Source organism: Paroedura picta, chromosome 1, assembly GCF_049243985.1.
Source record: "Paroedura picta isolate Pp20150507F chromosome 1, Ppicta_v3.0, whole genome shotgun sequence".
Lineage (NCBI taxonomy): Eukaryota > Metazoa > Chordata > Lepidosauria > Squamata > Gekkonidae > Paroedura > Paroedura picta.
This window is the reverse complement of record NC_135369.1, coordinates 46,448,659-46,464,991: the sequence shown is the minus strand read 5'-3', so window position 1 is coordinate 46,464,991 and position 16,333 is coordinate 46,448,659. Positions and strand designations below refer to the sequence as shown.

The 16,333-nt window shown below is 43.5% G+C and overlaps 1 protein-coding gene across 1 annotated transcript; it reads right to left on the bottom strand.

Annotated features, from left to right (window-relative positions):
* Positions 1 to 8,956: 8,956 nt before the first annotated feature.
* LOC143836390 (uncharacterized) lies at positions 8,957 to 16,268 on the bottom strand. The gene is made up of 4 exons (XM_077335675.1): positions 16,098 to 16,268; positions 15,068 to 15,298; positions 12,395 to 12,730; positions 8,957 to 9,441 (listed from the first exon to the last, which is right to left on the bottom strand). The coding sequence occupies exons 1-4, from the start codon at positions 16,098 to 16,100 to the stop codon at positions 9,238 to 9,240; spliced, it is 774 nt and encodes a 257-aa protein (XP_077191790.1). The 5' UTR covers positions 16,101 to 16,268; the 3' UTR covers positions 8,957 to 9,237.
* Between the last annotated feature and the right edge of the window lie 65 nt (positions 16,269 to 16,333).

The following is a 16,333-nucleotide window of genomic DNA, read 5'->3' as shown; positions in this document are numbered from 1 at the left end:
GCATCTCTAAACCCAACAATCTGGTTCGTGGGTTTCCTGCCGGCCATCATGGGGCTAGACAGAGTTTACACCTGCCAGGATGAGCTATATTTTGGTGTCAATGACTGGGCCTTGTTTCTGAAAAAAATCCTGACCACTTCATCTTAAATTGCTGAAGTCAACTTCCTCAACCGACCTCAATGTGAAAGGTTCTCATGAGAAAAGCAATAGTAAGCTCTGACTTTCATTTTTGATGATCCCAGTGAAATGTGTGAACTTCACATTACCGGGGGAAGGGAAAGAAACAGACAAAAGGAAAGGAAACCCCAAATCATGATACAATGAAATACATGGAGCTAGAATGGGAAAAGTTGAGAAAACAACTGTAGACCCAGCCCAATTCAGCCACGAAGGCTACTGCTAAGTTCTCCCACCCAGTTGCCTCCTATATGATATGTGTTGTATTTGTGACCACGGGGCTTTCCAGCAGGCCACTTGATGGGATGGAGGTCTCCTGCCCAAACATGCTTCGGGCTGCAATACCACAGGAGAAGAACTGTTTGGTTTTTTAATACCCTGCTTTGTGGTCAGTGACAGCACATACTTGGAAGGTTTCAGTTCAGTCCTTGTCATCCCAAGTTTTAAAGAAGAAGAAAAGTTGGTTTTCATACTCTGCTTTTCACTACCTGAAGGAGTCTCACATCAGTGTACAATCACCTTCCCTGCTCTCCCCATGACAGATACCATGTGAGAAAGGTGGGACTGAGAGAGCTCTGAGAGAACTGTGATCAGACCCACTTCTCCAGATTGGAGTCTACCACTCTTTAACCACTGCACCAAACTGACTCAAGCAGCTATGCTGGGAAAGACTCTTTACCAACTGAGCACTTGAGAAACTTCTATCAGCCATCTCTCTTAGTACTAGAAAGCAGCTTGATGGGCCTTCAGTTTTGTCTGGAAGTCTTCAAGCTGCATTCAAGAAGCAGGGGAGCAACCTTTGTCCTGTATTATGTAGCATTCCTGGCAGCCTCTCAGTCACCTTTCACCTCCCTATTGCGGGTAAGAACCTTATTCAGCTTCAGCTCACCAAATGACATTTATCATTTTCATTCATCTCATGATCCCAATCTGACACTCAAACGTGGGTTGGCTTTTGGATGCCTGTGGGGCACGTTAATTGTGCTTGCGTTGGCATTTAGATTTCTTTTTTTTTAAATCTGCAATGTGTTCGTACATGTGCGATTTTAATCAGGATAGAAATAGTGAAATGCGGTTCTTAGTGATAACTTAGACCAAAAGCACAAAACAGTAACTCTCTGGGGAGACAAGGGGGCTTCCAAGCACATGCCTATTTCCTTCAGTGATACACTGGAAGGTTATAGAAACCAATGGCAGGGCATTCTGAAGAGCGTCAGGGTCTCAGCAGAAGTCTTTGGAAGCCTGGCAGAGAGATCACTGAAGGCAATTGCGAAAGGATCGGCAAATGCACCAATTATGTCGGCTGTTAACACCTTTCCAGATCAGATTCTTAAATAACTATTGGGACATGCCAAGTTCCTTTCAATAGGATTTGTTCCCCCTGCAGCCTCTTGCAGTTTTTTAGATCTGTCAAGAGCCTGCTGTCAATGTGTCAACCCTACATGATTAAACCAGTCAAAGAAACTACCTCTATGGCTTTGAAAACTCCTTCCAAGGGAGGCTATGCTATGCTACAAAGGAATAACCTATGATGGGGTGGGAGCTATGAACTGATCTCTAGAGTGTGTGTCTTTCATAGTAAACACAACAGTCATGGGTTCCAGGACCAAGGCACAAGGGGAGGGGGGGGGGGTTGCCATGCATGCTTTTTCCCAGCAAGGCCCATAAAAGCTTAGGGACTGCACTTGAGGTCTGGAAAACACCACAGGGGGAAGGGCTCACTCCCACCTCTCCTGGAGGATATTAAATATTGGTTACTTGTGGTAAAGTCTTAATATCTTGAAAGTTAGCAAATTGTCTGGTATGGCTAGGAAGCACAGTATGCTGAGTACATGTGGTGAGAAAACAACAGACAAAGAAAAGCACATTCACTATATTATAACTAATATAGTAACTATTTATTAGAGAACTTAATTCTACATACTTAGAGGTAAAGAGAAGGTTCCTATTCAAATCTAAATAGCTGGATGGAGAGAGATGTTTGAGACATCTCTGCTCCATGTTGTTTCAGGGTAGAGGAATGGAGGAAAAGAGGGCGAAAGCTCACGAGGCAGGACATTTATCACAGGCCAGTGAGATCAGAAAGTGAGAGATCAGTGTTCCCATCTATCTCACTAAATCTATAGTAAAGAGTTTCGTTTAGCCTATTTGATTTTTAGACCACCACTCCCAGCATGAGCTATCTCGTGGCGGTTTACAAATCATAAAACCAATAAAAATTACAGAATGAAACACATAAAACCCCTCATTACAATTACAAATGTAATTCTTTTTCTCTCCTGGATCTACCACCCTGCTGTTCCGGTCTTGTTTCTCACACAGATAACCCTGGGACAGCCTTGGGGCAAAAAGGGCTAGCGCAGCCTCTGTTCTCATCCCCCTTGGCAGCCCTACTGACCTCCTCTCCCTGCGGTGGTCAGGGGCAGACTGGCAGCCTGACTGGGCTGGGTGAATGGAATTTTGGTCTGTCCTGGTAAGGGGCCAATAGGAAGGTGCTTCACGTGCCTCCCCATTGGCTGCTTGGCCCTGGATGGACACTTGGAGGGCCCAATCAGGATCAAGATTGCAGGGAGAAATATCAACAACCTCAGATATGTAGATGATACCATTCTAATGGCAGAAAGTGAAGAGGAACTCAAGAGCCTCTTGATGCGGGTGAAGGAGGAAAGTGTAATAGCTGTCTTGAAACTCAACATCAAGAAAACGAAGATCATGGCATCCGGCCCTCTCAAATCCTGGCAAATAGATGGGGAAGAAATGGAGGTAGTGACAGATTTTATTTTCTTGGGCTCCAAGATCACTGCAGATGGGGACTGCAGCAAAGAAATTAAAAGACACTTTCTCCTAGGGAGGAAAGCTATGGCAAACCTAGACAGCATCCTAAAAAGCAGAGATATCACCCTGCCAACAAAAGTCAAGGCTATGGTCTTCCCAGTTGCAATGTATGGCTGCGAAAGTTGGACCATAGGGAAGGCCGAGCGTCAAAGAATTGAGGCTTTTGAACTCTGGTGCTGGAGAAGACTCTTGCGAGTCCCTTGGACTGCAAGGCAAACAAACCGGTCACTCCTAGAGGAGATCAGCCCTGACTGCTCCTTAGAAGGCCAGATCCTAAAGATGAAACTCAAATACTTTGGCCACCTCATGAGAAGGAAGGACTCCCCGGAGAAGAGCCTAATGCTGGGAGCGATCGAGGGCAAAAGAAGAAGGGGACGACAGAGAATGAGTTGGCTGGATGGAGTCACTGAAGCAGTCGGTGCAAACTTAAATGGACTCCGGGGAATGGTAGAGGAGAGGAAGGCCTGGAGGATCATTGTCCATGGGGCCGCGATGGGTTGGACACGACTTCGCACCTAACAACAACAATGGAAATCCTTAATTGCTCAAGCAATTAAGGGACAGGACATTTTGCTGCAAGCCTGCTGGAAAGCCTCGCTACTGCATGGAGCTCCAACCACCCTACAGCTGAATGCCATCCCTATGCTACCTACATGATTCTGGAGCCCAATTGTTAAGTTTTCCAGGGGGGCAGAATCACTCAGTGCCCCTGTACATCAGAGAATCATAAAGCTGGAAAGGGCCATACAGGCCATCTAGTGCGGGGGCAGCCAAACTGTGGCTCTCTAGATGTCCATGAACTACAATTCCAGTGACTACAATTCCCATCATGCTGGCAGAAGCTCATGGACCTATGGAAAACCACAGTTTGGCCACCCCAGATGTAGTGCAACCCACTGCTCAATGTCAGATCAGTCTGAAGCATCCTTGATAAGTATCTGTCCAGCCTCAGTTTGAAGACTGTCAGGGAGGGGGAGCTCACCACCTTCGTAGGCAGTTGATTCCATTGATGAACTACTCTGACTGTGAAAACATTTTTCCTGATATTTAGCCAGTAAACAGTTTAAAGCCAATACTGTGGGTCCTGTCCTCTGCTTCCAACAGGAATCGCTCCCTGCCCTCCTCTAAGTGACAACCTTTAACATACTTAAAGACAGGAGCTCTTTTGCCCTATGAAACTTTGTAACTTCACATCCCTTAGATGCTTTTGTTGCCCCCCCCCCCAGCTGCCAACATTGTAACTGTAAGCTCCTAGGAAAAGTGCCCTACCCCTTTTGCTAATGCTAATTTTTAAAGCACCATTATGAATGCATACAAATAACGATTCATGTAAAATTATCCTAGAGCTGTTTTGAGATCTAGTTAACATTTTTTAAAAAAATAATGGAAACAGCATAAAGATTAGATATATTTGCAACATATCAATACAAATATGCTCTGCACTTGCTGGCTATTGGTCTTCTGAAAGATGAAGATGATGAGAAAATGCAAACAAACCATGCAAACACTCAATTTATGCAGTGAGGTGCTGCCATCTTGTGGTAAAGAGGTGCAAGTTGGCATTTCTCAGAAGGATCCTCTTTCTGTCCATTTTCACAGCATCCTTCCTGCAAGGAGACAAGGCCACCATACATGCCTCCCCCCACCTGAGTTTTGTCTTCACTACAGACCTGTGAGGTCTGGTAGGCTGAGAGAGAGCAGCTGGACCAAGGTCACACATTAAGCTTCAGAATATGAACTCCACCTTTCCCACGATACCATAGAATCATAGATTTGGAAGGGCCGTCCAGGGTCATCTAGTCCGACTCCTGTACAATGCAAGAACTCACAACGACCTGCCCACCCACAGTGGCTGCAATTTCCACAGGCTGAATCAGACCAATAGTTTGTCTACCTCAGTATTGTCTGCTCTGACTGGCAGCACTTCTCCAGGTAGCCCTGAAGAGTATTTTCCCTGCACCTGCTACCAGAGAGTCAAAATAATTATTCTGGTTATCTCTTATCATTAAAAGCAGGACTGTGAACCCAGGCCTCCTCCCTTGTCCAGGTCCAATCCTCTAACCTTCACAATGCTCTGGAAAGAATTCTTAGAAAAAGAATGAACCCCCTACAGTTCTGATTTCTTATTGCACCGCATTGCAGCAAGTATGAAAAGTACAGGTGTCCCTTGAGGGAAGTACATGCCTTTTCCAGGGACATTTTCAGGAGCATATGAAGCAATGCCCAGATATACTGCTGCCGCCGCCAGTGCTTTGCCTGTCTTCTAACAAGCATTTGAATACTTCTATGTACCCTCCCATGTCTCTTTCCTTTGCCCATGTATAACATTTCTACTGGCTGAGTCCATGCACACATGCTGCTGTTCTCCCCATGTATTTCAGACTAGAGGATTGTACCTCAGTAGCACCAACATGACTCCAGCCAGCACTGTTTACTCTCCACACAGAATATGAGTGTTATAAAGCCAGTTAAGTGAAGTTATGCCTGCCAAAGACACAAGCCTCTTTATTATTTTTGTTATACTTTTGTTCCACTTCTCCAAGGAGTTCTGGACAGCCCTTGTTTTATTCTCACAATGACTAGATGAAGCTGAAATGATGACTGGCTGAAAATTATTCCCGAAAATCCATGGCAAAGTAGGGAGCTATATCCAGATCTTTGACACACTATAGTCTCCTACTCCAGCTGCTATACCAAACCAGTTTCTCTTATTGCTGGGGGGGGGGGGGTTTGGCAGCATTCTACTTAACAATAGGTATAATTCAGAAGTAATTTCTCAAGCTGGGCATGTTGTGCATTTAGTAGAACCAGGGTTCTGCCCCCCCCCAAGGCAGTTTTTCCAACCAGAATAATGTAGGAGTCTTTAGGGAACAAGCCACTGAGCTATCTTTCCCAACCTGCCAAATCCCACTGCCCCCTGACTCCCTTTTGACTGTACTGGGAATAAAGGCAAGAATGGGCCAATCCGGAAAATGACTCTGTTCAACATTAATCAAATATGTCCTGCAGGTTGGTTTTAATGCAAGCGGGGCACTTGTGAATAATCCAGCCAGGAGTGCAAAACCATTATGGAAATCGCTTGATTGACAAGACACTTAAGACATCTTTCAAAACAAGAAACTGACAGTAAATATTTTATCATGCTAAGTCAATGAGTCTTTCAATGGATTAAAATAGTCAAAACAGTAATTTGGCTGAATCTCCTGTTTACAGACATACACATCTGGATATTTTAAGATATGTGTTTGAAACATACAACTGAGCACAACACTGGACCCACTTCTGCCCTCCACACCTTCAAGACCTGGTTTGTGCAGGGGGCTGCAAGTTTATAACATATGCATAACTCACAGTTTGTAAAAATGGAGAACAGAGACTCTGAAAAGGAAGGTGGTGTGACTCCGGTTGCACAAATGATTTCCCGCCCCTCAAGGCAAATATTTTTATCTGTATAAACTCAGTGATAAAGTTTGTGTAATGACTCCGGAGAGCCATAAGAGGGCCTACTCAGAATGTTATGCTGCTGGCTTCTGTAGCTGTACCACTTTTGCAGTCAGAGGCTCTGTACCTTTGAGAGGCAGAAATTCACCAGGTAAAGTAGGAGTCATAATTCCATCCCTTTCCTTAGAAAAGCTTCTTGCCTTTGGTTGCCTGTTGATTTTCTGCCTAGCTGTAACAGTACACAGCCTCTGTCCATAAAAAAGCAGAAACTCAGGGCATTTCAAGCAAACTAGATTTATCCAGCCTCGGGATTCCTATTCAAATAGTACGTCTCGCTTCTTTACATGCAGAGTCTTCAGTCTTTCTTACAGCAACCCTATAAGGCAAGCCAATGTCAATGTGCCCACATTACAGATGGGTGACTGAGGCCAAGAAAGCATCAGCTTGCTTCAGGCCATCCAGTTAGTTCATGACAGAAAGGACATTTGAGCAGATGATTTTCCAGCTTCTGTCATGAGCCCCTATGTCACCCCAGCTGACAAGATGCTAGGCTGACAGATTACCACGACACCCCTGAAGGATGCCCCTTAATGCTTTTCTCTTTACTCTTTACCCAAGATTAAGTGCCATGCTACTTACCACCACATCTTGAGCCTCCAAAGTTCTCCAGCAATAGCTGCAAATCGCAAAGAGACCCCCCCCCTTTTCTCCACTCCTACCTTCTTGGAGAGCAACTTCAGGTCTGCTCCTCATAGCCCAATTGCCGTCCCTCTCAGGCTTCCTTAAAGGGCTGCTTCTGCTGCTGCCTCTGGCTTCTAAGGGGTGGAGTTTGACAGATAGGCAATCCTTCTGTCAACTGATACATTTGCCTGCAGACCTTGTCCAGTGATGATCAGAGGAATTTTTTTACTACCTGCTCCTGTCTAAATGAGAAACAGCTATTTCGGACATGGTGAAGATTCGCAAGGTATTCTCTCCCCTCCCTGATTTTAATCATATCTTACTAAGAAGGAAATGAAACTGCTTAAAGAAATAACAATCCTAAAGTCTTACCTTTCAATCCGTGTCAGAGAAAGGACTGATATTGTCGTAGGTGTTATTAGTAGCCTGAAAACACAGCTAAAACTGATCTGTGCACCAAATCTCTAGACCTCAATATCCTGAATGCATCTTTCCTGCACACACACACCCCTTTGCATTCTTATATTCTCCTGCACTTAGACCAAGCTAAAAGGACACTTTATACACAGACAAATTGTATCAGGGGTCGGCTTCAGCAATCAGTGGAAGGTTTGCATTTAACAGATCAGACAATGGAGACCAGCTTTCCACGTGGCCTTTCGCAGAACACTTTTCTAGATTCAGGAGCTGGTAACAGGCCTAGGAGATCTGTTAGTTCTGGGTGTGGTATCCCATTATGCACACACCTGTTCCTCCTGTCAATACCCAAAATGGAATTGATCATTTTTACACAGGTGGAAATGGGATAAGGGCATCATACTGGTTTCATTGTACTCTGCACTCCTTTTGGGTTCCAGTTTTATTGCATCCTTACTTGTGTTGTCATGCTGTTTTATTGCATTTCCAAAAATTGAGTCATCTGCCTTGGGTCTCAGCGAGAAAGACAGACTATCAACTCAGTAAAGAAACAAATGGTACCCAGGCAACAACTAATATTCCAACCAGCCTTAAATCCTCTGAATGTTGTCTGTTCCAGCACAACCAAAGAAAGAGCCTCTCAGGAGAAACACCAAAGGATAACAGAGTTCAAGAAACTGAGGAGGAGAGTGAAGGGGCGAGAGATTGCTGCTAAAAGCCTCCCCCGCCATTGCAGACCCGTTTTAGTCTCTAGCAGAAATTCTTTCCCCTCTAGTGATGTCCATTCACATCCTGAAAAGTCAAAGGTGTTGCACAAATATTATTACTATTATTTTGATTTATAGGCAGCCTCTCCCTGTAAGCAGGCTCAGAGCAGTTTACAGTAAACATTTTAACCATAACGTATGTAAAATCCATTGGAAACATTGCAGTTTAAAATTATACATTGCTATTCCCTTCCCAAAACTCCCCAGCGCAGCGAGCACTGCGCCACGGGGGGTGGGGGATGGAGGTGCGCCTGCTGCCCATGCCTCCCTCTACCCCCCCAGTCCCCAGCCCGAAAAAGATTGGGGACCACTGCTCCAGGGGACATACTGGGACAGAATAGACACTCCTGTAGTAGAAACACACATATCAACAGGATTGGCAATCTCCACAATTTCTCCCTTTCCAGTTCCAAATAAAATGCAATACAAGTAGAGTGCTTGTAGTTCTAGCCCTGTCTCAGCCCCTGGCATCTCCACCTAAAGAATCTCGGGGAACAACATCCGTAGGGTAGACCCTCTTCTGAATAGGATCTCTATTGAGACCTTGTTGATCAGAGTAGATCTCGCTACAGATGAACCTGTGGTCTGACTCAGATGGAGGCAAGTTCAAACATTAATAAATCAAGAACACCAACAGATATTTTTTATTCCCAGTCATTTTATTAATGTGGCAGGCTCAGGTGGTCATCTGCAACAGAATAATGACAAACAATGCTGAAGGGCAGCATGCAAAAGAGGGAAGAGTAAGACCCTAAGCCACATCTAAAACTGTGTTCTTATTGCACACAGTGTAAGAGGGAAATAATTCAGAGCAGGGAAGACAGATCTGGGAAACAGGACACTTTAGGAAGTGGGGGAGGGGGTTGTTTGTTCTCTTTTTCTTTTTCTTCACTGTCTAAAATCTGTTGTTGTTTCCTGGCTATTTCTTCTTATTTCTGTAACCCAGGACAGTCTTCTTGAAAATGAAATACAGCACAATGACAAAGCAGAATATGTGGTGCTTTGTAATAAAATAGAAAGCCAGCTCCCTAGCAGTGTAAATAACATGGATAAAGATGAAGCAGAAAAAAAAAAGGGCATACTGGTTCTGGGGCTGGAGTAGCTCGTGAAGCTCTTGTCCAATCTGTGGAGGAAAGGAGAAGGAAAGGAAAAGGAAATGATGCACTTGTTAAGACATTCAGTTGCCTGGTTTCAGTCAGAGTCCAGGATAGAGTCTGCACAGGGCTTTTTATCCATTCCCAGCTCAAATAAACCCCTCCCTTCTGAACTGTATTTGATTTCCATTTTGATTTGGATGCTTTAAATTTTCCCTCTACAACATGCATGATTGATGTGCAGTGACCCTACCTTTCCCCCATGAAATCCGGGAGCGGATATAAGCCACAATATCTGAAAAACTGCCACCAGTTTAAGTGTAGATTTCTGCTTTTTGAGAATTAACTTCCTGCTCCGTGACTGCAACACTGATGTAGCAAAGCAATCTTCCCTGATTGGCCAGGGTATCAGTTCAAACACTTCCTGGTTCCCAGTTGCAGGCTTCCCTCCCTGTCTTAAAGTGACTGTGCTCCAAAAGCCCATATTTTTCTCAGCAGAGATTTCCCTCGTTCTCTGAAAGGCTGCTGCTGGCTCAGGAGTCAAAAGAGAAGAAATAAAGCACTAGTGGCAGCTGGACTTCACCCGACCCCCCCCCCCCCAACACACACACCAGTTCAGGAAATTTAATTCAGCTTCATGCTACATTCAATCCTACATTCCTACATTCAATCCTTGAGAGTGCCACTGCTCTCCTCTTTCTGTTTCAATGGGGGAGGGGGGAGGAAGACCTGGGTTCAAATCAATATGAATTCAGCAGGATGAACAATGGAAAAAAACAAAGCAGAATCAGCCCACAGGAATCTAAATGGGCTCAACTTTAATTCATTTCTATGAACGTAAAGAGACTGTATATTCTATGGCTTTGGGCTATGTGAAGATTATTTATTACTTTTGTAACCCCTCTTTCTTTCTTCATTGTATGCAAGGTATTATAGTTTATATGTCATATAGTTTTTACTGTTTATAGCCACAGGGCATTACAACATATAAATATATATACAGTTAAAATCAATATCTGATCAGACAATAAATCATTATAAACCAAGGTATGGAAATAAATCAGATCCCATAAAATGTCAAGCACTAAAAGGTTAAAAATGTTAACTCTCTGATGGGTAAGTATGGCTCAGATTTTCCTGGCAGCCAGTGAAAGCAATGGCACACTATAATTAATCAGAAGATTAGTATCAGATAACAGAACAACCAATTTATGTGTCAGTGTAAAAGTTTTGTCCCAATAGAAATCTAGTTGTCAACTCAGCTGTTTGACAATGCAAATATTTAAATTCCCAAGAGGTCTCCTAGCAATTGGCCAGATCTGCTTGGAGGCAAGAAAATTGCTACATCAGGTACACTTCAACAATACCTTGGGAAGTGTTGTACAAATTCAGATACATTCGAAATTCTGTTTCCATTCATGAATTTTGCATGGATGGCCAGCACATTTTGATCAAAGCTGGACTAAATTTTGGGGGAAATAAAACAGTAGGGGATGGATACAGAAGAAACTTCTGGGTTCCCTGTTTGTAATGTACTAAAAAAATTAAAAGTTGCTTTTTCAGGGGGCGGGGTTACATCCAGACTGGATTATTGCAATGCATTATACTTGGGGCTACCCCTTGAAGAGTGTTCAAAAACTGAATCTAGTGTAGAATGCTGCAGCAAGATTCCTAGTTGAGGCCAATTATTAGGAGTAGTTGGTCTTGATTTTACAAAAATTACATGGGCTTCTAGTCTGCTCCCAAGACCAATTCAAGGTGTTGGTTTTGTCCTTCAAATCCCTGCATAGTTTAGGACTAGATGATATGAAGGACCATCTTCTTCCATACATTTCTTCCTGAGAATTAAGATCATAGGGAGTGGCCCTCCTGACTGTTCCTCCAATCAAAGAAGCTCACCTGGTGGGTATATGAGAGAGGGCCTTTTCAGTGGCAGCCCCACAGTTATGCAACAACCTGCCCTGTCATCTGCCCTCCTCACTTTAGATCTTCAGGAGGCGGATGAAGACAGTTTAATTTGGACTGTACTTGAGAAATTTAGTTTTTATTTATCAGCAGTCCTGATTGAAATTTGAACTCTAATCTTTTGTATTTTATAACTGTTTTATTTATAGTGTAAGCTGCCTTGAGTGCTACAAGGCAGAAAGATGGATAATATACATTATAAACAAACAAACAAACAAACAAATAAGCAGTAACAATAAACAAAATGGCAGCCTCCATAGGCATTGAGAATCTTTGGCTTTCTCCAGTTCCAGATCCCCCTTGATGTTTCAAGTAGTCAGTTTCCTGGTTTTCATAAATCTAGAGGCTGGTTCAAATGGTTCATAGGTATTTTTCAAATACATTGTTGGATACATTGCACCTAGGTATCAAGTGGTTGACTGCTTTATCATCCAAAACCATCATCTTCAATTGTATGGAAGGGGCCACACATTAGCCTGGATCAGAGAAGGACCATAGCTCAGTGGAAGAGCATCTGTCTTGCAAAAGGAAGTTCCTACATTCAGTCCTTGGGAGTGCCAGTTAAAGATTAGGTAGTGGTGGGTGAAGTGAACATCTTTTGACCTGGAAACCTGAAGACTTGCTATAAGTAAGAGTGGATTACACTGACCTTAATAGACCAAAGATCTGCCTCGATATGAAGAAGAGTTGGTTCTTATATGCCGCTTTTCTTTACCCGAAGGAGGCTCAAAGCGGCTTACAGTTGCCTTCCCTTTCCTCTCCCCACAACAGACATCCTCTAAGGTGGGTGAGGCTGAGAGAGCCCTGATATCACTGCTTGTCAGAACAGCTTTATCAGTGCTGTGGTGAGCCCAAGGTCACCCAGCTGGCTGCATGTGGGGGAGTGCGGAATCAAACCCAGGATGCCGGATTAGAACTCCTAACCACTACACCAAACTAGCTGATGTGTTCAATGCACACGCTGGCATCTGTTTTTATTGAACTATTGTATCAGTCCATTAGGTTTCTGTTACTTACTGATCGAGAAACTGCCTGGTGACGCATCTGTTCCATTTTTTCCTCATGCTGCCGCCTCTTTTCATTATCTTCATGCCTGAACCTCATCCTGGTCATTGCACTGTCCAACCTTATCTTCTCCAGGTCAAGGTCAGCTGCTGTGATCTGCCTATTAGTCAGTTGACCCATTCCCTCCAAACTGCTGATCTCTGCCATCCTGGAGTATGTTTCAGGAGGTAAACCACTAGTCCCTCTTTGGGTACTGACTGCCAGCCGTTCTGCTTGGTTCTTATTGTCTAACGTTTCCATCATGTAATCTGGAATGTATGAAGAAGCTGGGGTGTCCCTTGCAGGATCCTGAAACAAAAACAAGAAGAGCTTGCCCTTCATCCCACCACATTCAGCCTTGCTCCACAGACCATCATTTCAAGAAGCTTGGGTAATACCATAAGGATAAGGATGGAATAGTTTTCAGGAATAGTTCAAGAGACACTTGGTATTAAAATTATTGGCATGGTTTTAATTCTGCTAACCATTTGGATATTTGTGATATTAAACTAGGATTTTAGCAAGCTAATGCTGGTTTAGTGCGTTTTTTTAATGGTAGTGCTTTTGACCAATTTGATATTGCTGTTTTTAATAGGATATTTTAAATATATGCCTTATCTAGTTTTTATTTCTCTCATACTGTTAGTTGTACTGAGAACAAAATGTAGTCCAAAACCTATTTACTGAAAATATTTCCATATCCCTTTCCACGTAGTGTGTTCAGGGAGGCTTGCAATCAATGCAAACACTGTAAAAGAGATCAATATAGCAGCAATAATGCAATAAGCAACTGCAAAGCAAAACAGAAACCAGCAGCAGCACAAACTACAACTAGACATGATGTAATTAGCTTAGAACAGGGATTCCCAACCAGGGGTCTGGGGGCCTCCAGGGGTCCATAGGAACTTTGGAGGGGATCCATCGCCTTTCACCTCCTGCCTTAATGGATTTGGCCACAAGCTAGGGAACCAATCATTTCCATTGCTCCCCCCCTTCACGAATATGAGTGGCTTCTGTCATGGTTTCTGTGCATGGGAGGGTGTGGAGCCTACACGCCTACCCCCAGCTTAACCACATCCTGTCTCCTCCCCCCACCCCCAGTCTTCCTTGAGCCTGTTAACATGGGTGGTGATGTCACTTCCAGTGACATGACACTTCCAGGGGACATGGTGAGGAGGTGTAACCAACTGACATCACTTCCAGGGCTCCCCAAAGCCTGAAAAAATATTTCAGGGGCTCTTCCATGGTCAAAAGGTTGAAAAAGGCTGGCTTAGAAGAGCAAGATAGTCTTCTCCTGGTGCTTAAAGGCAGGCACATTTTGTGTCTAAGGGACATTTCTGAAAAGCATTTTCCACAACAGTATTATTTTCTGCAATACTGAAAAGTCCTTGTTCTCATTTGCCGTATGTCTAAGCTTCATCAGAATGATCCAAGGGGTCATCCAAGAGTACAGGAACCAAGGGGAGGGACTAAAATGTAAACAGAAACAAATAATTATCTTACAGTGTCCTTGGTGAACATTTTTTACTTTCATGGCTCATATTAGTTTTACTTATTTCAGCCATGGGACAGGAAGAACTCACATAAAGCAAACCTATTGCACTGGTAGCATTACCTGTCCTATGGCAATGCTAAACTCATTGCCTCCAATGATTCTCTCTTGGTGTACTCAGGGTTGTAAGGAGCAACGGTGGCCAAATATATATTATCAGCCATCAGGACAGCATCACACTGTCTTTCAGCCACCTGGAAACTGGGGCCCAGAACAAGGAGCTGTCATGCCCTCTTTTCTGAAGCTAGGATGAGTCGGAGCAACAAAGACAATGGAAATAACTGCAGTCATATGGGGGCAAAATAATGCCTGACCATGAGAACATCTAAAGTCATCTAGCTCAACAACTTCACAGCAGTAGTGGTATTCTCTATTAATATTCAATTGATTGATTGATTGATTGATTGATTGATTGATTGATTGATTGATTGATTGATTGATTGATTGATATCCCACCCTTCAGTTGTGTTCTGGGGTAGCTAACAACATGTTATGATTACAATATAATGGCCCACTATGATTAAAACAGTTCCATTAAAAATATAGGCAGTGAACAATAAACATCCAGCAGCTGATAGAAACAGGATTCCATCCTCCTTGGGCTCAGGGGTGGGAACACTTGGTCCTGGTCCTCATCGAGGCCTGACGCACCTCTTTGGGGCCAGGGATCATCAGCCTGTTGGCACTGGCCAAGCTTAATGCTCATCGGGAGGTGTACTCAGATAGGTGGTCCCTTAGACACACTGGACCCAGACCACAGATGGCCTTAAAGATTTATGGATTCATTTAAGAATTATGTGGATGTAGTTTAGAGCCCTTGCTACTTATGCTATCCACATAGCAGAACTAAAGTTGTTGTTTTTTTTTCTGAGAAAGCGCCATAGGCCAACATTGCCATTAAACCTTATGTTTCATTCAAGTGGGTAGTCGTGTTGGTCTGACGCAGCAGAACAAATTTAGAGTCCAATGGCACCTTTAAGACCAACACAATTTTATTCAAGGTATGGACTCTGAATTTGTTTTGATGTTTCATTGTTCTGCTCCACCAAAATAGCAGCCTCTGCCTCCTGCATGATGCCTTCATTGCTACTTACCATCTTCTCCCTGTGCTTTTTGGTGTCTTTGAGGGGAGTGATCTGCACAGCAAATTCAATCCCTGCCTGCATCTCCTGGAACTCTGCAGCACCTCCTTGATAAGAGAATTCAGACTCCTCCAAGTTACTGGTGTGATCTAGATCTGCTTGAATCTCTTTGTCTGTGTGATGCACAGACTCTGTCTCAAAGTTAGAGAAATCGGATGATGAATGGGGATCTCTGGGTGTTTCCTGTGACAGATCAGAAGGGGGGAAAGGCCAGTATTTACAAACAGATGCAACAACCAACACATGTCTACATATGGACCAAAGGTATGGTAAAGCTGCCATAGAAGGCTGAAAAGGTCATTGTTTGAAGTGTAATCAATGTCATTTTTCAAATGTAAGGAGCACCTTCTCTCTTTTTTACCAAATTTCTACCCAAAAACGTTTACAATTTAAAAGTACATAATAAAATAGGGACCACTAAGGACACAAGGCTGTGGAAACAAATTTGCAAATTAAGAGATGGATTTAACACCACCACCACCCACCAACCCCAGTGATATAACAGAGTTAGGCTTTGGCTACTCAATGAGACATATGATGGGTCAATGGAATGCAGGTGGGAAGTCCCAGATTCAATCCCAAGCATCTTCAAGGATGATGAGAAAGACCTTGGCGAGCCAGTGCCAGTCAAAGTAGGCAACACCAATCTTGATAGACCAACATTTTGATAGCTTTTAGTGTATATTAAACTATGTTATGGTTATTGCTCAACTGGTTTTCAAACTGTTGTACACCACCCCAAAACAGCTGTGCTGAGAGGGGCGAATTTATAAATGCAATCAATCAATTCTTTCTCAGTATTACACAGCTTTGTGAGTTTGTGTCCTAAGGTTTTTTAAACATTTACCCCAGGCTCATCACTCACTTGGGAAGAGATCTGAGTGCTACAAATAGTGAAGATTCTTCAAGATCTCCTCAGACTCTCCCAAATGCTATATTTTGTGCTTGGCCTGAAACAGAGGTTTGTGCTAGAATTCCTTACCATAGCAGACTTAGTTACAGGAAAAGTAGGGACGTCAATAGTGGTTTCCAAGGCAGAAGCCTCTACTTCCCCATCTGCCCCATGTAGAATAACTGAAGGCAGCTGCTCCACTTTGAAGCAAACTCACACTGTTCAAACACAAACCAGACTCCCTCTCCTAAAATGCCATGGTGATGTAAAAAAAAATTCCACCCTGCAATGACATCATAATTTCCCAGTGACCACAGCAGTTCAGA